Here is a 22019-nt window from a genome sequence, read left to right on the forward strand (position 1 = left end):
CACAAACAGGTGAATAGAGCTGAGGATGTGCAATGTGTGTACTCACACATTGAAGCTTGAAGCCTGACACTTTCTGTGTCATTTAGGAATTCACTGTTTGTGCTGCACTCTAATGTAGCTCTGGTGAGTTCACTCATTAGACTCCACACAGCAGCAGATCTCTGTTCAGCAGTAAGAAAACAAATTTACACCTGTTCCTGGGTTGAGTGTGGGAGGAAAACTTGACTGTCAATTAAAGAGACCCAGAGAACCGTGCTTTTAGTTTAATTGCATCAGTTTTTATTTTAAAAACAAAAATTATTTCTATTTCCCAATGCCATTTTTGATCAACTCTTTGTTAATTAAGCATAGCCAGTTACAGGGTGTGATTGGCTGTCGGTTCACTCTGATCAAGGCACTTGGCAACGTGTAATTTATTTATTTATTTATCACTGAACCCCTAGGATTTCCACATTCTCAATAAGTAAAGGAAGTATTAAAATTATTTACCTGAGAAAAAGTTTGGATAAAACACTACACTGCTCCATTACAAGTAAAAGCCCTGCATTCATCAATTTTATAGTCTAAAAGTATGAAAGTATCAGTGACTAAATGTACTTCAAAGTATCAAAAAATTATTCATTGAGGAGAATAACCATTTGTTGATCATTATTATTTGAGTGCTACTGTATTGTTGTAGTTGGGTGAGCTGAAGCTAATTGAACTATTTTGCACTGTTGGATAGTTTTCTCCATTTTAATGTGTATTTTAAAGAGTGTTTTGTGATGTTAAATCTTAATCTAAAATGTAACTATAAATATAGCTGTCAATAAAATGCAGTGATATAAAATATGTGCTATTTCCCTTTGAAATATGGTAGAATCGAAGAATAATGTAGCATAAAGTGGAAGTCTGTCAAAATTGTACTTGAGTAAATGGTAGTTATTTTCCATCAGTCATCATATGTCTTTTATGTCTTTGTACATCAAACATCGTATACAGTACATCATTTAGATTGTGGTATCAATCTTGCCATTAGGTGTCACTATTGTTCACTTGAACAATAGTGACACCTAATAATGACAATAGTGGATTGCTCTCTGACGCTCATTACTATACAAAGCCACTGACAGTATGGTATTTGATAGCATTTCACTTCATACAGTTTTTACTTTTTACTCTTTTTTTTAAGTTTGAGTATGATTCCATTTTTGTACAGTACACAACACTTTTCAAAGATTAGCTTAAATTTAAGATGACAGAAAACAAGTCATTAACATTACATCACTATTCTTCATCACTAAAATCAACGACTAAAACTCCTCCAGGTCAACTACAGACAGATATTAACATCAATATTTATACACTCAAGAGGCTCACAATGTTGTAATGTAATACTGGTCCATTTACTGGTGTAGGCCCATTAAGATAAGTGCCTGATAGGCACAAGAAAATGCCCTTCATCCAACTCCACCGCAAAGGGAGCAACAACATATACAGTGCTCAGAGATCTACTAGAGGAATGTCAGAGTTGAAGAACAGGTTTGTCAGAGAGTGTTCCCTTTTAGAAAGGTTGTTCCAGTTGGTACATGCTGACGTACTGAGCTCATATCACTGAGAAATGGAGAGAGTAAGGGAATGGAAGCGCTGCAGTCTCTTCTCAGATGACAGTCAAGAGGCCTGTTGGACGAGTAAAACGGCTGACAGCCACCCAAATGAACAGAAAGGCATCTGTTTTAAATGTATGTTGTGTAGTTGAAGCCGTTCTCTATCTCTGCTGCTCCAGTCACTCTCTTCAGTACCAGTACAAATCCTTCTTGTCCAGACGCCGCTCTGACAGAAAGGAGACAAAACATAATGACTTCTATCCAGCTCTAATGGCTGTACATGAATAAGACTGTATCTTTTTCAAACAGTGGCATGTCTTAGAACAACACAGACAAATTTCTGAGCATTTGCCAAGGAATGAGGAAGTCTGGAACTAATAAACACATCCCTAACACATAGTCCCTAAAGAACACCAGATAGGATTAGTTAATGATAGGTTGTGTAATGATCTGTAAACCCTCATACTTCATACTTTTTACTTCTATTATTGATTAACTCAAAGTCAGGTGCTTAATTGTTGCTTTTAAGTGAAGAGGTAGTGCATTACGCCTGCTCTGTAGGTATGCATCATGACCAACAAATGAACATGAATGTTAATGTTAATGTGCTCTGGAAAAACTCAGTTGAGTAATGACTAATGAATTTCCTGTACTTTCATAAAAATAGAAACACACAGGTGCATAATAAGGAAGTAACACGGGTTACGTGCCATGTAGCTACTGATTAGGAGTTCATGCTGTGTTCCAGTAACATCCAAAAATGCTGAAATCTACACTTCCCATCATGCAACTTGTTTATAATAATAATTTATTTGGGATTTGGAAATCTCCCACAGAGCCACATAGGACAAAGTGTTATCAGTTTATTTATCTGAGGTGCAGGTATTTTTATCTCACTGACTGAAAAGCTTTTCTAAGATGCTGTATTGTAGCTGCAGACTTACCAGGTTCAAATGCTACAGCAGGGTCTACAGACTCTCTGAACCCTTGAGGCATCGTCCAGCTGGGAAGCAGTTCTGGCTTGGAGCTGGAGGCTATGCCGGGTCCCATCTCACCCCGGTCACTGTGCAGCAGGTTGAGTAGGGACGTGGCGTATTGCTGTCCAGTGAGGCTCAGCCCTTCTTGGGACAGGGGGTGATATGCGATAGATGGCAAACCCGGGCCCTCTCCTGCCCTGGTGGCGAGCTGAGTGCCATGAGCCAGGGGCATCGTCTGCGGGGCCGAAGGCAAGGAGACGTCCTGCTAAAGGAGGGGCCTGTGACTCTGTGTAAGAGTCAAGGGCACTGCCCTGACAGGTGCTGGTGTCTTCTGCAGGCGAATAGAGAAAGAAGCCATGCAGTGAGGATGGATGGGGTTGATTGTCTTGTTTGTAGTCAGGTAGGTCACAAGCTGTTGATTTTATGTGCTTACCTGATTTAATAGTTTTACGTAGTTTCTTTGCCTTTGCTGCCGGAGCCTTGGCCTTGCAGTTTTTACCTAGAGCTCGTGTGAAGTGAGCATCCACCATGCTGTTGATGTCTCCCTGGAAATAAGTCAGGATGACACACTGAGAATGCTCCTCCACCTTCACAGCTCTCGGACTTTCTGTTCTGTCCTCCATGGGTCAGTGGTGACTGAAAACAGAGACAAAACAAGATCATGTCAACTTACTGTTGAAAAGGCACGTCAAACTGAACTCTTCTTAAGTGGAGTTGACTCCCTCCTTATCTGTTTATCAGAAGCACTTTTTACACTTAACTTGTCCTGGATGATTCATGTCATGGACTGCTGACTGCCTTTGAGGCACTCTGATTAGTTTCCCATGAAATGTCCAAACATAAAAGTCAATAACCTTTCACTTTAGAAAATCTTATGGCCATAGAAATTGTGTCTTTTGGTAACATCTTGTACTCACAGTGCATGACAGTCTCCATAATGGCAAGTGAATTTGTACAATAAGCTGTTCAAGGATTACATCAACATTTGTGCTTGAACAGTAGTGAACACGTAGTCACGTAGAAGTGATAGCAAATAAAATATTGTATATAACCTCAATGAACGTCTGATAATTCCATCATCATTTTTTCCATACACATTTAATTTTGAAGTAACGCACTTCCCTTACCTGCCCTGATGATTGACCAAAGATGACCAGGGAGTGAGTCCTGGCATTGACTGGTTGATCAAAGTAAAGGTGAGCAGCAGTCAAAATAGTTGGAAAAAATGTCACCTGGTTTCAGCTTAAACATCAGAGTCATTGATTAGATTCGAAGAACCACCATCGGTCACCTTCCCTCTCTTCCTCTAAGCTACAGACAAAACATTTTTCGCTACTACAGATCCTGCAGACGTACTCGATGTCTTAGACTGGGAGGGCGTGTGGTGCTTCACAGCTATGAACAAAATGCCATCCAGCGAGTTCCTCCAGAACCTGAACGCCACCTTATTATAACATTCCTCAGCCATAGTGTCAAGAAGTTGAAGACAGTTTAACTGTAGCTGTAAAGTTATTTGCTGGTGAGATGTCTGCAGGTGTATGAGGCTAGTGTCATATTAAATTAAAAAAAAAAAAATCAACATCATGGATATAATAACATAAAGTAAAACCTCTTGAGCTGTGAGACAGTATAACATGAATATTTTACACAGCAAAGATTTCTACCAATAATCACAGACACAAAAAAAACATATAAAGAACCAATGATGTCTTCAGCTGTTCATAACCTTTTTTTTAAATGCCCATGGTAACAATAACAGATCGAACTGTTTCACGCCAGTGTCTTTTTATCATTGAAGATAATAAAACATTAATTCTGATCCAAAATAGAGGCAAATAACCACAGTTTCTCATTTATCTTTTATTTTTCATTGTGCAGATTTCATGTGCAAAACAAAGACAAAAGTATACTGGAAACATTAAATCACAAAAGAAGGTTTCAACAAAACTGATGTTTTTGTTGTTGTTTTAATCACAGTAACAGCGGAATAAATTTTACTGAAATTTGAGAGCAACTATATAGAAAGATGGTTTAATGTCTTACAAATAACCAAAATACTTTTGCTCTCAGAGACTGTCCTTTTCATTCAGTTTCCCTTCCATTCCATTTAAATGAAAACATCTTACAACCACCACTGCTACATTACATTTACATTACATCACTTTACTATTTTTACACACAGAGAAGAATATTTTTCCAGGCTTTAACCACTCAGTTATACATTAAGAGCAGTCTACAACAGAGATGGTTCATCTCTGAATGAATGAATGAACGGCCTACTCATGCCCCCTAGTGGTGATGATTTTGCACTGAGCTTGTGGAGGAGTCGGAGACCTTCCTGATGGTGAAGGTGCTGTTAGAGGCGCCAGAGTTAGAGTTAACAAGATTGTTCTTTTTGCCGCGACCACCCACTGTTACAGAGTGGCTCCAGTCTGAACACAGGGGACAAAAAAAGAGAGAAAACAATGGACCATGACTCTGTTGAAATACATCCTATCACCATCTGGCCAATATACTACGATACTGTATGTCCGCAAACATTGCTTCACTTTACAACAGGTACCTGAGTAATCACCAAGTCTGAAACGTCCGCAGCAGAGGTGGATTCTCCACTGTTTCCTCACATTCTCCTTCATCAAACAGTGGAACAGAAAAACAAAGAACCCTGGGACACAAGAGCAGAGATAGTAAACACAGTCGTCATAACAGAATTATAAATGTGTTGTAAATGACATGCTCCCCTGTAACTAATAACTACAGCTCATACTCACCCTGCAGAGTGTTGAAGATGGTGAACAGGTACATCAGAACAACTCTACCCGGCCCAAAGGAAAAGAAGCCCATTGACCAAGTCAGGCCTAACAGAACGGTGAGACTGGCCACTGCCCTCAAGTCCTGCAGGGAGCTGCGGCTGTTTGCTGAGGGCATATTGGCACTCATCTGTCTGATCTGGATCAGAACCACGATGAACACAGAGGTGTTGCACAGCAGGATCAGAAGAACAAATGCCACCACCGTCACGTAGAAGAAGACATCATTCTGCAGCCAGCAGCTGGGGGTGGGGGGTTGGTCATGTCATTTACACTAGGATTTATGATGAATGCCATCATAAGATGCCACTAAGTGATTTCTGAAAATTTCTCAATATCCCTGGTACAACTTTTCATTTTATGTATTTTATCAGGCACTTAAGATCTAAAGATCTCACAATTTTATAACACTATTCAGACTCCCAAAATAGACTTTCAACTACAGCCCAGTGCTTGTACTTACAACGGGTCACTGGATTCAATGACTGTAGCCTCTTTAGCGATAGCGTTGCCATAAGCATCTTTATCTATAGCCAGCACCAGGCTAACTATAACCAGAGGGACACCTGTAAAAAAACACACACAAAATCCTAATTCACTCTGCTCACTCAGATCAGAGAAAACTAAACATATTCTACCAACCCCGACCAATCAAAATGCATTCCTGATCCCAATAAGCCAATCAAAGCAAACGAACCCTGGACTTTTGCCTTTTTAGTAAAGAGTGCTTAAAGTCCTGTCTTACCCCATCCTACAGCACAGAACTTGAAGATGTAGGAAGGAATATATGTGTTGAAGACCTTGACCAGGGCGAGATACATGTGTATGGCCTCCAGGCCCATCCAGGTGAAAGAGGCCAGCAGGAAGTAGTGCAGCGTTGCAGCGGTGGCAATGCACAGGCCGTAGTTGGAGAAGGATGAGAGCCAGGAGTCAAGAAGGAAGAGCATGCTCAGCCCCAGCAGGGCGGCTGACAGGTTGATGAGGATCTTCGATGGGTAGTCCCGACGCAGCTTCCTGAAGTGTACAGGAGAAATACATTCAGAGATTTCATTGAAATGAAAAAAAAAAAAAAAAACAGTTCTTACTCAAGGTCTAATGTTGAACAGTGTCATGATAATTTCAAGAAAGCTCCAGAAAAGCTGGTAAGCGGACCTTGAGTTGGAACTGTTTTGTCAGATTTTTATTTCCAAAATCAAGAATGAACTTTGATATTTAAGATTCAAACTTTTATTATAAAACACACATTCTGTAAATTTAAAGTGTTCTGGTTATTTCACTAACTAACTTTAACCCTAGTCTCTAATTTAAAACAATGCAGCAGCATCACAGCTAATGTGCAGTCTCCACACATTAAGGTTCTTCCTTCATTCTCTTTTGCGAATTGTTTCAATGTGATGAGTCACTAGTGTCAGTGTATGTGACTCACTCAAAAGTGAGGTAGGTGAGTAGAGTGATGCCCAGAAAGATGGAGGATATACCACAACCAAGATATGAAATCAAAGTCAGAATCAGACTGTCAGTCTCACTGGTGTTGGTTCTGGATACATCCTGAAACATAATATACAAAGAGGACAAAATTTATATTTAAAGCCTGTATTTTAACATATCCAATGTTAGTGTCCCCTGGTGGTAGCATCAAAACTATGGCACTATGGCAGGCAGTAGTGTAAGATGTGAAAACCATCATAATTATTTGAATAATAATCATGAAATTACCTTTCAAAAAAATCACATTGTAGCTTTAACATCATCATCTTGCATCACTGGCAGAAAGAAAAGCAGTCAGCCACTGAGCAGACTGCACACATTATGCTGGTGCTTGTGGGGGTTGTTTGTTCCCTGGTTTGATTTATAAAAAGCAGCCCAATGACTCACCAGGAGCACAGCGAAATGTGTGAGGTGATCACAGAGACAGCTGGTCTGATAAGAAGAAATACTCCGCGTTTCACAACCTCTGCTGTTCCAACCACCCTGCCCACCTGACACACAGACACACACAAACACACACCGACAAAAACACACGCAATGTTTGATTAAAAGCTCAGGCGTTCAGGGGACTCACTGGTTCCTAAAAAGTTCTACAAGGCTCAGACTACAAATCATCTAAATCCAAATGTAAACACATAAAATATATATACAATAGATAATGATCAACTCACTGTTCTTCTGGAAATCCCAAAACATACATTGTACTGTGTCTCCTGACTGTAAAAAAAAACAAAAAAAAAAACAAAAAACAAACAGGGAAGTGATGATGATCAAATACAAAACCCTTCCTCTTAATGAGCTGAAATGCATGGCACTAATTTCTCACCAGTTTGGGATTTTGATGAGTGAGGGTCACCACCACTCGATCCGTCAGGTTGAAGACATGAGTGTTATTGATACTGGCAGATACTATAAAGGAGTTCAATGTCCAGTTGCTCTGTGTTGCATTCATGTATGGGTCCTGGTAAACATTAAATAGTGGTTACATTAACTGTGGCAGGACTATAAATTACAGTAGTTAAGTAGCGGTAGCAATGTTTTACTGACTTCGTTGGTCAATAAAATATGCTACAGAAAGAGCTCAGATTTGTCATATTTAAACCATTTTGATACTAGAGTTGTTTTGTTGTTGTTTCTTGTGGAATAGTTTGTCATTTTGGTAAATTTTGCTCATTCTCTTAGGTTAAATGGAAAGACCACAGTACTTCTCTCATATCTGTGCAGTTAAAAAGGTTCTACAGCTAGGAACTGGTTAGCTTAGCTTTGCCTAAAGACTGGAAACAGGGGGAGACAGCCAGTCTGGCTCTGTCCAAAGGAAACAAAATCCATCCACCATATCTTGTTTGTTGAGTCGAATCAATCAATTAAAAACCAAACTGCAAGAACAGGGAGTCACTGCACCCAGCCAAGAAATAGAAAACTCTTATTTTTCATCTATGCTTTTAGAAAAGGTTTTAACAAACAAGATGTATAAATTGCTGAGCTTTAGAGGTGCTGGCACATGAATTTTGCTACTTTTGGGTGGAGCCAAACTAACTGTTTCCTCTGTTTCAGTCTTTAAGCTAAGCGAAGCTCCTGACTATAGCTTGATTTTTACTCCACAGATATGAAAGTGGTATTAATTCTCTGATCTAACTCCAGGAAAGAAGGCGAATAATTGTATTTTCCCAAATGTTGAACTGCCCCTTTAAAATGACACAGTAGAGCATTATATATTATAGTTTCTTCAGTCTTTCTGAAATAGTAGCAAGTAGCAAAAGTAAGAACAATGAAAATGAGAAAAGAAAAGAACAAGATGACAAATAGCAGCAAGAGAAGAGTTAAATGAGGGTACCTGAAAGAGGTCATTTGTTCCATAAAACTGAAACTGAACACGACTTGTGTTTTTTGTGAAAAAGTTGTAGAGCGTGGAGGGCAGAGAGATAGTTGCATTGGTGTTTGGGAGTGGTTCACTCACAAAACTCTTGTTCACAAAGGTCTGAAAGACAAAAATAATGATACTGATAATAATGTTTGTGGATCACAATGCTACAGTATATTTACGTTTTAAATATATAGCATTTGTTTCCTGTGTCAATCTAAAAATGGTGTTTCAAATCTAAATCTTGTCACTGAAGCTGTTTTTCGTTGACTACTAGTTTTCCCATGATTGTCATTTGCTTTATCATTGAAGCTTAATGTGCCATGAGGCCACAATATCTGTTTATTAACTCTATTTCCTGCATTTCCTGACCATTCAAGCATGTTAATGCAACACAAATTGACCTTAAGCAGTCAGGTGGAACCAATTTTGGAGTTACAAAAATATCTAAATGCCCTCACAATAGTATATCATCACATTCATAATGCCTTACCTTTGGAATCAGGACAGATGAAACTGATGATGCGCCAAAGGTGAGGCCACTGAATCTATCTGTATCTGCGTTTATCATGGAAAGCGCCAGTGAGGGAGCTGTTACACTTACAGATTCACCTTGGAAATCCATATTGTCCCCCATTCTATCTGTCAGATTAAGGATACTTTTGCCAGAAACAAAAGACAGATAGATTAACAAGACAATAATACTAAAAAAGAAAAAATCTACTGAGACTGATCAAACTCCCACTTCCCTCTCTACTCACTTATTAGCCACAGGTGTGACATTAGTCTTGGAAAGCAGGAGATCAGCAATGATATTGACAATGGCAGCACCAACAGCAGGCCGGATGACACTGACATCAACCACTTCATTGAGCTTCTCCACTACTGAATTCAACTCAGAAGAAGTGAGCCTGTCACTGTTACCTAACTGAACATCCACAAGGTCCTGAATTATGTCCACAACTTCAGCTCCGTTACCTAGAAATCAATAATGTCATAAATGCTTTTCAATGTGTATATATATATACAATAGCTTTAGTTGATGCTTTTCTGAAACTGCCTTATTCCTTTTTATACAGTATTATAGGAATAGACCTGTACATGACTAATGACCTTACCAGCAGTGACTGTAATATTGTCAAGGTCTGATATGATCACAAGTTGGTTGCAGTGTCTCATATCAGGCTCAGCCCAGCTGGTCGTGTCAGTTTCAATGTGTAACTTACTGAAAAGAGAAGACAGTCAGAGGGAACAGAACTGAAAGAGGCAATAAAGACAATAAATATTCTCTCTAGTCCATTTCTGATTGGTTGGGTTCTCGTTTAATTTGTCCCACAAAGTATATTCTACCTCTAGCTTGCCTCCTCAGCTAGTAAGATCATTGTCAGTTTCCAACAAAGGGTGGTAAAAAATACAAACCACCTGTCAACTGTGGATGATTGTCGTAATAAGCGTCAAGCCAGTCTTTCACTAAGAGGCCATAAAACTGATTACCCATATTACTCAATCATTTCCCTTGGAGTGATATTTGTATCAAACTTGGCAGAGATGATGTAAGGAAAATTGAAGCCCTTCATTACACTAATAATTCACTCATAGGAAATTGATTTTCGTCTGAGCTGCAGGCTGGCAGGGATCCATGAGCATGTGTGGGGTCAGAGCTTGTGTGCAGAGTGGGAGGAGTGGTTGGAACAGGACAATGTAATTGAGGGAATTTTCTCGTCTTGCCGAGCGGTCTCTATGGAAACAGATTGTTCTGACGAAGATGAACAGGATCTGTACAAGTAAATACAGCAATATAACCCCCAAAAATCTACTTTTTCCACGTATTTCATCACCAGGATGAATATCAGCTTGAATGACTCACCCTCAGCATGGTATGAATAGACCCCTGAATATTACCACATTTCGTCTCAATTATAAACCAAGAAATGGTATATTATTATATGAAAGACACTGTGTAACACTCTCCTTTATAATACCAAACAATAAAATGTCAAATCTTTATGTACATTATGATAAGCTATGCTAATAGAGAAGAGTTTTGAATCATTTTTGACATGAGTTTGGGTCATAATTTTGCAATGTGGTAATTATGTTTTTATTGTCTCTGGCCAAATACCAAATCCTCTGGGTAAAAAGGAAATTGGTCATGTCTTACCAAAGCCTGTAAGCTCTTTCTGACTTTGGTTTTTTGCATGCCATTTCTTGATTGACTTGTGGAAATGCTTCAGGCCAAATATACTCCCCATAGATAGTTGAAGTAGTTTCTTCCAAGCAATTTTTTGGCACTGAAAAAGAAAAGGAAATACTTGATGTTGCCATGTCTTATTCCATAACTAAACATATATTTCTCTTCTTACTCTTAGAAAGCCATTTTACCTATGTGGTTGATTTCCACATCCATAGCTTGAATTACAATGGATCCATTTGCATACTTTGATGTCAGTGCAGCATTAATGAAAGCTCTAATTTCTGCAGCACTGTTGAGGTTGTATTCCTGAACATGGAAGGTACAGTAGTATCTGTCAATGAAACATACAGTTAATGGTAACAATAACACTGGTTTGAACCACAATGGTTCACTTTAGTCAGTTCTGAATGAAATACAAATTAAGTTGTGTACAGTATGACAAAACAGGCAGTACAGGTAGCTTTTAGTATAATAATTCTTGTCTCTCTCCAGTCACCTACTGTTTTTGTTGGTTGTAGGAAGTCTGAAAGAAAAGAGACCAGAGAGATAATGAAATGCAAATATCAATTGTTGCAGTGGTATGTGATATTATTCCTGGGATTACCCAAAACTGTAAAATGAATGGCATTTATATTATTTTTATTTATTGATCTTGTTACTAAACTGAAGGGCACACTCACTGTCTGTCCATTGTTTTGTTCCATGTTCCTATGAAATGTTACAGATGATTACAAACCAATCAGAGCTTTAATATAACAATATTAAAAGCAGGATGCTAGTTAAGCAACAATAAATTAACCCTGTGCTACCCACCTGCCGACATTCTCCTTTATGTTTAGATTCAGTACAAGCATGGTTCGATTCACCTTCCAGAGCTTCCTTCACCTTATGTCAATGGATAACAATTCAGTGTAAGTATATTTTCAGGAAAAAATAGTTTTCAACTACAATAATGTGAGTTTCTTACCCATTTCTCAATGATATCCTTTGGGTATGTAGGGCTGCCAGTCATAGTTAAGTTCATATTAACTCTTAAGAATGTATCTGGCCCAACTGCAGGGAAGAAAAGACAGATGGTTTGTGTGTTTTGTCACAATAATGACAAATTCAAAAGGCAATTCTGAATCAAACCAAACATCTGGCGAAAAAGTTGTTCTGTCATTTGTTCTTCCATGCTGCTTTACAGCAAAAATATGAAGAATGTCCTCTTGTGGGAGGGTAAAGATCATAACTGAAGAGGAATGAAGAAGCTGCATTAACTGAGCTGTTTGGTGAACTGACCTACAGTCTCATTGAGATCTGGCTCTCCTGTTGTCGAAATGTTAGCTGGGCGAGCTGGAGGGCTTTGAGTTGGACCAGTTTTCTGTGAATGGAATGGCACAAACAGACTGATAAAGAAAATGGAATTAATAGTGTGTTTATGAACCAATATGTCAAAGTCCATAGTGCTGGAAAGCACCAGCACTACACGACATGATCATTCTTTCTTTCATCCCTTACCCGATGTAGTTACACCAGTACTGACAGTTGTTGATGGTTCTGTCATGGGGAATAACTCTGAAAGAAACAATATATTTATTGTTATTTATTATTGTTGTTATAATTGTATATATTAGAAATAGCATAACATCTGACAGAAATGGAAATATTGTAATCTTCTTATAATGAAGTGTCCCTCATTTCTTGTCATTTATTAAGTAATTTCAGAAACACAGAAATGTGCTCTCGGGCTTTTACGTACTTCCTGTTTTCATATATGCAACATCCTTTTAATTCAGCCACTTAACAGTTGCAGTGAAAGTGCATGGTAAATTGAATCAATTTAATGGATTTGTTAATGTTCACACCTCAAGTGGACGTTTCAAGTCAAACCCAGAATTTGCTTTAATGTCTATAAAACTGAACAAATATTATTCATTATACATTATGTTTGTAAATACACTTCAAGAGATCGACGTCATGTGATGTGAACATACATCCTTTTTAAGACAATAATAATGGTCATAAAAATGTGTGTTGGTTAATCTTTGATGAATTATCCATTTACAACAATGGATGCATTTTGCATGTGTACATGAGAAGCCTGTCATGTGCTGTACAGACTATACGTACCCGCAGGAAGTATGCTGATGCTAGAGGGGTCAGCTGTCAGGTTGAGGAAGTTGTAAAAGAAGGGCAAACTCAACCGTGCAGTAATATCTGTCTGAACCTCTCCTACATTAGCAGCAGGATCCACATTCACATAGACTTCACAGCTAAAACTGGAAGTAAACCACAAGAACAGGAGTTAAATCTACATGTAAACTCTTCTACACCTACAGGTTTGGATAATATTTGGCTTTGTCCATCTTCCCTTGTGCCATGCAGGCCTCATGTGCACTGCAATTATTAAGATCCTTCTCAAGTCAGAAAGTTTTTATAGGTCTTGAATTCATCTCACCACATGTCACAGGTGGAGTCTGATAATGCTCTTGATCCCTGAAAATACAGACATCTTTATTAAGGGGTTGTATGATTTTACTCAATCAATCACAGCTGGTTGCTCTTAATATAATAATACCTCAATGCTCTCATACATCATTCATTTCCTCAGTAAATAACATTACCCCAGTCTAAAAAAGTCTTTCATCTGTTCTCTAATCTGATCGGATTTGAGGATATTGCTGCTTCTTTTCCATGGAAAATCAAACTGTGGACTCTTAATAGTGCTGTACCTGAGGTTGTTGCACATGTAGAGCAGCTGAATTATTAACCACGCGGCAGATATGGCTATATGGAAACACAGATAACAGAAATTACAGACAGGAGTGCTCTCAAAGACTGCAGTCATGTTAGAGTATACACTACATTTAAACTTATAAAGTACCAATCACCTCATTTACTGCCAATACACACACAGCTATTCTGTATTGATGAGAAACCAGCTGAAAGTGGTAGAAGTATATCATAGTATAACATTTACATTGGGCATTTTTGATACTTTAAGTATGTTTACCTACATAAATGACCTGTATACTTCCTCTACTACTGCCACTTGAGAGGAGTGTTCCACTAACAGAAGTTGTGTTACCTTGGGGATGACACTGAAATGTCATGGACAGAGATGTTATGAGGGAAAATGCTCTCCAGCTGATAAGAGATGACAACAGAGGAAGATTAATTTGAATGGTTTGTTCAGAGGCAGTGGCTACCAAATTCCAATGACATGTTCAAGTAATTCTTCATACCCAGTTTCTGGTGACTCCCACCAGTGTGACTGAACAGTTTCCAGATGCCAGTGTCCACATTTTGATTTTGTAGAGTGACCATGCTAGGCAAAGAAAAAGAAGCAAAGAGAATGACTGCTTTAAAATATGCACTTCCACTGCTGAACTAAGGAATGTGTGGTTTACCTTTTCTTTGACCTTTAACTGTGAATACTGAGCCACATAGTGTATTATCTGCACACTTATTCAACTCTCACCTACAGTAGATTGCCTTATAAGGAAAACTGGTGAGGAAACTATTTTTTAGAATCTAGACAGCTCAAAGGGAATGAATGTGACATGCAGTAGAAAGAGGTCATACTGTATTTACCACAATATAGGCTGTTGTCAGGCACAGGAAAGCAGTCATGTGTCCAGTGCCTGAGGTCCCAGCTCACCACATCTCCATCTGCACAGCTCTGCCTCCTCAGGTCCTCAGCATTCCATTCTCTGGCCCATATCCTGAACAGACCAATCTCACCGATAAGGTCATTCTCAGTCTCTGGCTGCACTTTACCATTTGCGTCCACATTATGAGAAACCCCCAAAGTGAGCGTGCCGTTTGGGGCCAGTCGTTGGGCTAGGGTGCGATTCACTGGGGCCTCACCCAGAATGGTGTTGTTGATGTAGACCCTCAGCCTCTGAGCTTGGCTCGACCAGGTGAGACAGACAGAGTACCATTCCTTCAGTCTCAGATTGCTTTCCAGGGTCTGTTCCACTCCAAACAGCAATACAGTGAGCTGTGTAGTTGTGCCCCTAATCCCAAGCTCTACATCTATACCTCCTGGTGCTTTGTAGACAAAAGCTGTCCACTTTGCTGCAATATTGTGGCGTAAGAGTATGCATACACTCAGCTCTGTAAGGGCCGGTACCACAACTTTGGAGTCTAGCTGCCACAGACACGGACGAATACCAAACTGCCCCTTCTTACCCCACAGGCTGGTACCAACAGAGGCATCTGTAATGACAAATTGGTAGAGAAAACACAGACAGATGAATATGTAAACTAGAAGTTTTCAACCATAAAAATGTTGAAAGTAATATGAGATCTAATTTTTTAAAATGGATCCCATCAAATAATCAGTTATTCTCAGTGGCTTTCATTGCAGTTCAGATCTTAGTTGCCCCCACAAATGGCAGTAAAATGTCACAAATACAATAAAAAGACAATAGGACACACTTTTTGTATTTGCAGCTATTACTCTGTGTGATATTTTGTACTACTTCAAAAACTGTCAAGCACTTTAAAGTTATTTAATTGGTCTGAAATCTTACTTGAACCCAGAAGACACAGTGATAGCTGTATACACAGGCAGATGGTTAAAGGAGACGGGGAGCTCATGACAGCAAACAAAAGGCTCTCACTGTCAGTCAAGTGGTCATCTGCTGAAAGGTGACAATAATTTAAAAAATTGTTTTTATTACAGTCACCATTAAGAAATAACACATATCTAACTTACATCCGTGTGGCCAAATAAATAACTGAGACTTACCATGCTCCTCTCCTTGCTATGATCCAATCCAAATTTTAAACTATTTTGTGAGAAATTAAGCAGTCAGTATTAGTTCATGTGAAGCTGGCTGAGCCACTGCTGACTGGTGTCACTTTATTTCTCTATAAGAAGACCTCCACGCCCTCTCCCTTTAGTTCCTTGAGTTACTCATTAATCACTGGCAATAAACGTAACTAACAAGCACGATAACGATTAAAATCATGACTTTGTGAAACCACTGCAAATGTGAATCTCAGAATTCTGTCATTTAAGTTCTTTATGCTCTGTAATTGCGCCTGGTTTTAGTATTTAGAGTTTCAGTGACTTAGTAAATTTTAATGTGAAGAATTATCCTTACAGGGCTTAAAGTTTAAAGACAAGACTCAGGGATGTTGAGAAGCAGTCGTTGACACACACCCTTGTTTGTGTAGATGCAGATACAGATGCACCACTGTATAACAAGCTTGATATTTAGGGTTCTTATGCAAATGTCCTTTTTTAAAATTCCTTCTGATTCTGATTTATCACATTAATATAAAATGTCATCCATCTAGATTTTGAATGCTTCTAATGCTGTTTTACCATAGAAACATTATACTTCACTGAGGAGAGAGCATATTAAACAAGTTCAATATGCTCTTGGTTTGGCTCAGACTACAGGTCTGTGAGGATGTGTAAATTTTCTGCAAACAGTCAAAATAATATTCTTGTATTACTCTTGTGCTTTGCAATAATCATCAGGTGATAAGTGCACAAACACATCTAATTGGCTTTTCTGTGTGACGTGTGACATGTGACGGTCATGTCTGCCTTCTTCTCAGCAATATAGACCTGAAAGAATGGCAAGTCCATAATGCAGCCCTCCTTTAAGTCTAAACAATTTAAACAGCCAATGTATGTCAATAACTCCACCTTTTTTATGTCCATAATATCCTGTCAGCGGTGGTGTAATGGTTTGAACAAGACATGATGTTTTTTTGGTCAATTTTATGGCTCCATGCTACCACTATGTGGTCAAACAGTATATTGCAACTGTATAATTACGTCTAATTCAGTTTGGGGAGTGTTTAATGATTCACAGCATAGGTCTCAGCCTCAGCTTGACTCTCCTCAGTGAAAGTAATGACAAAGGACAATACAATACTGGTAGCAATAGCAAAGATTTTATATCAGTTTGTAGACACACAGACACACGCAGACACACAAAGCATCTTTGTTGGCAACAGGCTTATTAACAAGGGTCTCATTCATGCATTTTATTTCCCTTCCCTCCTCCTCCGTCCCTCCCTGTCTGGGAGGCTGAAGCCAAGAAAAAAAAAAAAAACGGGTTCCCCTGAAGAAATGTGAGAAGACCAGGTGTGACGTGGGATGCCCAGGTGGGGGACCTGAAAGTCTCGCATTCATTGGTGCATCTGGTTGAGAGTTTAGTTAGGAACCTCTCTTGCGTCACAAGTGATGCAGAATTAGGGGGATTCCCAAAGATCTTTCCCACTACTGTCTCCCTCTGCTGAACAGGGAGCAGCTTTAAGGGAGGCAAACTACACCTGACGACCACTGGTAGGGGCAGCAGATTTGAGAGGACACTATTTACATTTATACTGATCATTTGAAACTTGCCAGTAAGTTCTTATTGCTTTTCCCTGCTATACTGCAGCTTCTGAGGATATGCTGTTCTTTTGTTATCAGCTATCTATATGTGGGTTTCCCTCATTCAGAGAGAATACATACTTTTTTTTAAGGTTGCGGTTTCATTGTGGCAAGGAAGAGGTTACTACTTGGTGAAGGATCATGGACATTTTGCCAATTGGAGTTTGTCTCTGTGCTGCTCTGCTTTTGGTTAGTCTGACCTTCAAAGAAATTTCAGTTTACAGATTTGACTGTGTGATGCTGTGTGGTTACCTGGTAATCATTAATTTCGATGGTGGTACCTTTACTCAAGTACTGTATTTAAGTGGAATATTGATGTACAAGCAACTTATTTAGTTTCATGTTACAATTTTAAGTACATTACGCTGATAGTCTGGAAATGCAGGACCTTTACTCAGATTTAAGTATTTCTCTCCTACTGCTTATTTTAAATGTGTATTTCTTCAGGTTTGGTGTATGCAGGTGCAATCTGAGCAGAGCTGTGATCAAACAGAGTTCTTACACCCTAATGGCACCTGTGTTGCATGTCCTGTGTGTGGACCTGGAGAACAGCTCTCAGAGGTAACACATTCAGCACATTAAAGTGCTAGCACTGTTTTTTTCTTTGTAGATCTTGGCTCCAAGTTTAAATTGTGCGTCATTCTCAGGACTGTGGCTTTGGAGATGGTGGTGAAGGTGTGTGTATGCTGTGCGAAGGAGGGAGGTTCAGCCCTGATACAAGTGTGGCTCCCTGCAGAAGATGCACCCAGTGCAATCTGCTGAACCGTCTGGAGAAGACAGCATGTTCACTCACCAGTGATGCCCTGTGTGGACAGTGCCTCCCAGGGTGAGATACACCCACAGTGCCAGCTTGCTAAACTAAACATCCATCATTTGATAAGGGCTAGAATTTGTTTAGGTTTTAAGTGTGCAAATGTGGTTGTGTGTACAGGTATTATGAACTCAGGAGTATGACTGGGGAAGTGGAGCTGCCCTGTGTGCCTTGTTACAACCATGACACGGTCCATAAAGAGTGTTTGCTTTTCACAGCTCAAGGCTCTAAAGGAGGTACGATCCAGACACAAACCATGGACTGAATGACAGCACAGTCTTAATGAGCTTGTATAAATAGCTTTTTTGATTGGTGATTTTTCAGAAATGTAGTCAAGGAAAAGTTAAATGTATTGTTCTCTGACAGAGACAACGGTCACTGTGCCCAAGGGAAATTTCAAAGAACCTGAAGAGAGGAGTGAGTAACTGAAAATTCACAAAATACTTGTTTCTTACATTCAATTTGACTTGACATATTTTGTATTTGTTTAATCAAGGGGTAAAAGAAGAAACATTTTCAATGGTCCTGATTGCTTCAGCAACAGCTTCCTCAATCTTCCTCACTGCTCTGCTGCTTTGGGCCTTTCTACTGACTGCTGAGAGGTTCAGTGAGTTGTACGCATAGTGTTTGAGATTTCTGCTCCTTTTCTCCATTTGTCTGTCGTTTGCTTGGCTAAACTTGGACCATATACACTTGTTGCAATATTCAGAGCAGGTTCCAGAGTATTGTCCTGGGCCCGAGGGACTATTGTCTGCAGCAGATCTTCAGTACTCACCTTTGTCCAGCCACACAGAGAGAACAGTGGAACAATCAGAGGCTCCTTCACAGACAGGTGCTCCAGCTGATGATTCCTCGAGGTACAGTATTTTCCAAATACCACATACTAAACAATTACTCACTCAGTTTACCTCTATCAGCCCCTAAGTAATTGTTTACAATAATTGCATCCCTTCCCAGAGGCCCAAACTCACTGAACCATGAGAATGAGGTGCATCCTACTTCTATTGTGATTAATGTCACCACCAACATCAAGCCCTCCAGTCAGAGGAAAGAGGACATCACAGAGGGGGACCAGCAAAGTAGCTGTTACACCACAGAGGAGGTAGTGTGGTCTAATACGTCTATATTGTTAGGTTCATGGCAGTGATAGTGCTAAAAACACACATTTTTCCTCTAAATAAAATACACTGTTGTTCATAAAAACTCACTGCTTGAGAATTCAAAATGAAACAGAATTTTGTAGCGATCATACTGATATACTGTGGTTACTAAACAGTGACTCTAATAATACCATTGCTGTAAGGTCATGTGGTTAGTATGGTCTGCACACATTGAGCCATGCAGATAGTTTTGGTTTTATTTGTTGAGGTTTCAATGTGTCCACTGCTCAGACTTCTGCCATCTCCCCGGTACATCTGGAATGAACTGAAGACCAAAGCACGGAAAAATTACATTTGGAAAAAGCAGTAGCAATGTTCCTTCCCAGAGGCAATGTGCCAAGTAATCCACAGACCTCACTGTCAATAGTTTTCCTGAGTTCTTTTAAAGAACTGCTTTTAAAGAAAGGGAGAAAGAAAGAAAGAAAAGAGAACTATTAATCAAAGGTCCACAGTCTGTATCAGTTTCTGAGAAGCAGTTGTTATGCCTTTGTACCAGATTAATTGATTAATCTGTCAAATGCTGTCAAATCCCAAGCTATTCCATTGTAATGATATGAAACAAAGAAAAGCTGTAAATGGAAAAGATTTGGTCTTCTACTTGATTAATGACATGTATAGCTGACATTAATAAATTAACAAACTAATGTATTAATCAGTTTATCAGAGTCAGTTGTGACTTTGTCTTACCTTCTTGTCTTATCTATGTCAATATCAGATGGAGCAAAACCTGCAGGCAATATGGGAGCTGGCTCAGAGTATGTATGTTTTCCTCAAACCATAGCACCTGTGCCATATGCAGAATAACTGAAATCACTCACTGATTTTGACCATAAAAGGGCCCATGAATTTTGTGGGTACATTTTGGGCTCATTTCTAAAGTTCATGCTGAAGATTGTTCTTTGACTCTGTCCAGGTCACAGTATTGAGGTGCTCGACTATGACTCAGTCCAGGACTTGTCCCTGCTGCTTGACTCCGCTGACAACAGGAACATGTTGAGGAGACTGGGGTGGTCTTTGGGTGTCCCACCTCAGGTCATCGCTCATCTCCAGGGCTTCCAGGACCTCTTTCAATATCTGCGCACCTCCACCTACACACTGCTCCCCCAGCTGGCCCAGGCTGCCGCACTCCTGCCTAATCCTGAAGTTGTTGCTAGGATACACAGAGCTGTGGTTAACAAATGACCACTTAGACCCTAAGGATGTGTTACCATGACTTCAACTGTTACACAGTATTTCTGACCCACTTTGTATGATGACACTGTTACCAACTGGATCACCCAATACACCTGACACATATTGTTGAAACACAAAGACATTCTTCCCACTGAACTTGATTAATTTTGAATGAAATGTGATGTTTTTGTACCTGAGAGACTGACCTCCAACACCTTGTTGTCTCTTTTGTGTGTTCTACAAGTGCCATCTGAATAAATCAATCATTTTAAGTCATTATTATTGCATATTAAATAACACAATATCCAGGTCACTGCAACTGAACCCTGCATGCGGTGTTACTTCCTGTTTACCGTGTAAAATAGATGAGAGGCCCTCTGGCTGAAGCATGTGAGACAGACCAGGACAGAGGATGCAGTGTTCATAGCAAGAGAAAGAACATAGAGCCCTGAGAAAATGTGTTATTCTCTCACTGGGAGAAGTTTGCCAACTGACCATTTTCCCTGATCTCCGATTCTGCAGATTCTTCAGCACATTAAATCTGGTAAGGATAAGATTTCTTGTTCTCTTTTGCTACTTTTCAAAAGCAAATGATGATTGAAATGTCTTATTTACGATCTATCTTCCTTCTGCTCTGAAAACTCTTAATCTCAGGATCCTGATGAAAAATATTTTATATCATGAAAATATTCTATTTGTTTAACTGAACAACTTCTTCTTGTTCCATTAAGTATTATAGCTGCTTTTATATCACTGAAACTTACTCACTGGTGTTGTCAGCATCTCTTGTGGCTAAGCTTTCAATTTATTAACACGCAATAACTAGCTCACTAACGCTAGGGGGCACTCTTTACAGTCATGGCAAATGTGTGTGTGTATTTTTCTGGCAACTCCTTAGATCGTGTATTAAAAAGATGAATCACTACTAAGTAATATTTGGCGTATTAGCGCAACTTTTCGTCATTGGTGAAAAGTAAGTACTTTTACTTAAGTACTGTTCAGTATCTATCTCGCAGTCATCAACAGACACAGTCCAGTAACATACATTATTATGAAACGGTCCGCCCTGCATGATGAGCATAACTTTAACTTTTGATACTTTAAGTATATCTTGATGTTACTACTTTTGTAGCTACTTTTGCTTAAGTGAAATTATGTTTGTAGAACTTTTACGTGTCACATTTTTATTATTGCTATAATTACCTACTTACTAAGTAGTGCTCGTTTATGGTTGGAAGCATCACGTAAACAGAAAGGAGTTGAAAAATGCTACAGTCTCTCCCGTCATTGTCCTTGAGAATGTGGAAGCTCGAATGACATGGAATTTTTTTTATTTTTTATTTTTATTTTTTTTTTTTTTACTGTAAGCTCTTGACCTAATAAAAAAAAACTCTGCAGTGTTGCGTTTGTTGTCCACAAACTAAAAAAAAAAATTTTTTATGTTTAAGATGAATGGCTTTGACATATATATATATATATATATATATATATATGTGTGTGTGTGTGTGTGTGTGTGTGTGTGTGTGTGTGTGTGTGTGTGTGTGTGTGTGTGTGTGTATACATACACACACACA

At 39.2% G+C, this 22019-nt stretch overlaps 3 protein-coding genes across 3 annotated transcripts; all 3 read right to left on the minus strand.

The window, feature by feature from the left end:
• Positions 1–256: 256 nt before the first annotated feature.
• Positions 257–3930, minus strand: vgll1 (vestigial like family member 1). The gene is given in 5 exon segments (XM_018660160.2): positions 257–1812; positions 2531–2706; positions 2708–2894; positions 2997–3199; positions 3691–3930. Coding segments are annotated over 4 exon segments (591 nt in total). The 5' UTR covers positions 3187–3199; positions 3691–3930; the 3' UTR covers positions 257–1774.
• A 486-nt stretch (positions 3931–4416) lies between these two features.
• On the minus strand, positions 4417–12278 carry adgrg4a (adhesion G protein-coupled receptor G4a). Its single transcript, XM_018660159.2, has 20 exons — positions 12198–12278; positions 11884–11969; positions 11730–11801; positions 11597–11624; positions 11417–11439; positions 11105–11247; positions 10884–11013; positions 9841–9947; positions 9484–9700; positions 9216–9381; positions 8696–8839; positions 7688–7822; positions 7533–7578; positions 7249–7352; positions 6800–6921; positions 6119–6387; positions 5837–5939; positions 5335–5615; positions 5127–5228; positions 4417–4995 (listed from the first exon to the last, which is right to left on the minus strand). The coding sequence occupies exons 3-20, from the start codon at positions 11768–11770 to the stop codon at positions 4853–4855; spliced, it is 2304 nt and encodes a 767-aa protein (XP_018515675.1). The 5' UTR covers positions 11771–11801; positions 11884–11969; positions 12198–12278; the 3' UTR covers positions 4417–4852.
• Positions 12279–12405: 127 nt separating this feature from the next.
• Positions 12406–15802, minus strand: LOC127139004 (uncharacterized). The gene is made up of 9 exons (XM_051072608.1): positions 15655–15802; positions 15437–15547; positions 14493–15119; positions 14144–14226; positions 13987–14045; positions 13631–13685; positions 13357–13394; positions 13029–13177; positions 12406–12473 (listed from the first exon to the last, which is right to left on the minus strand). The coding sequence occupies exons 2-9, from the start codon at positions 15501–15503 to the stop codon at positions 12406–12408; spliced, it is 1146 nt and encodes a 381-aa protein (XP_050928565.1). The 5' UTR covers positions 15504–15547; positions 15655–15802.
• Positions 15803–22019: the final 6217 nt, after the last annotated feature.

The sequence above is a fragment of the Lates calcarifer genome, linkage group LG8, assembly GCF_001640805.2.
Source record: "Lates calcarifer isolate ASB-BC8 linkage group LG8, TLL_Latcal_v3, whole genome shotgun sequence".
NCBI lineage: Eukaryota > Metazoa > Chordata > Actinopteri > Centropomidae > Lates > Lates calcarifer.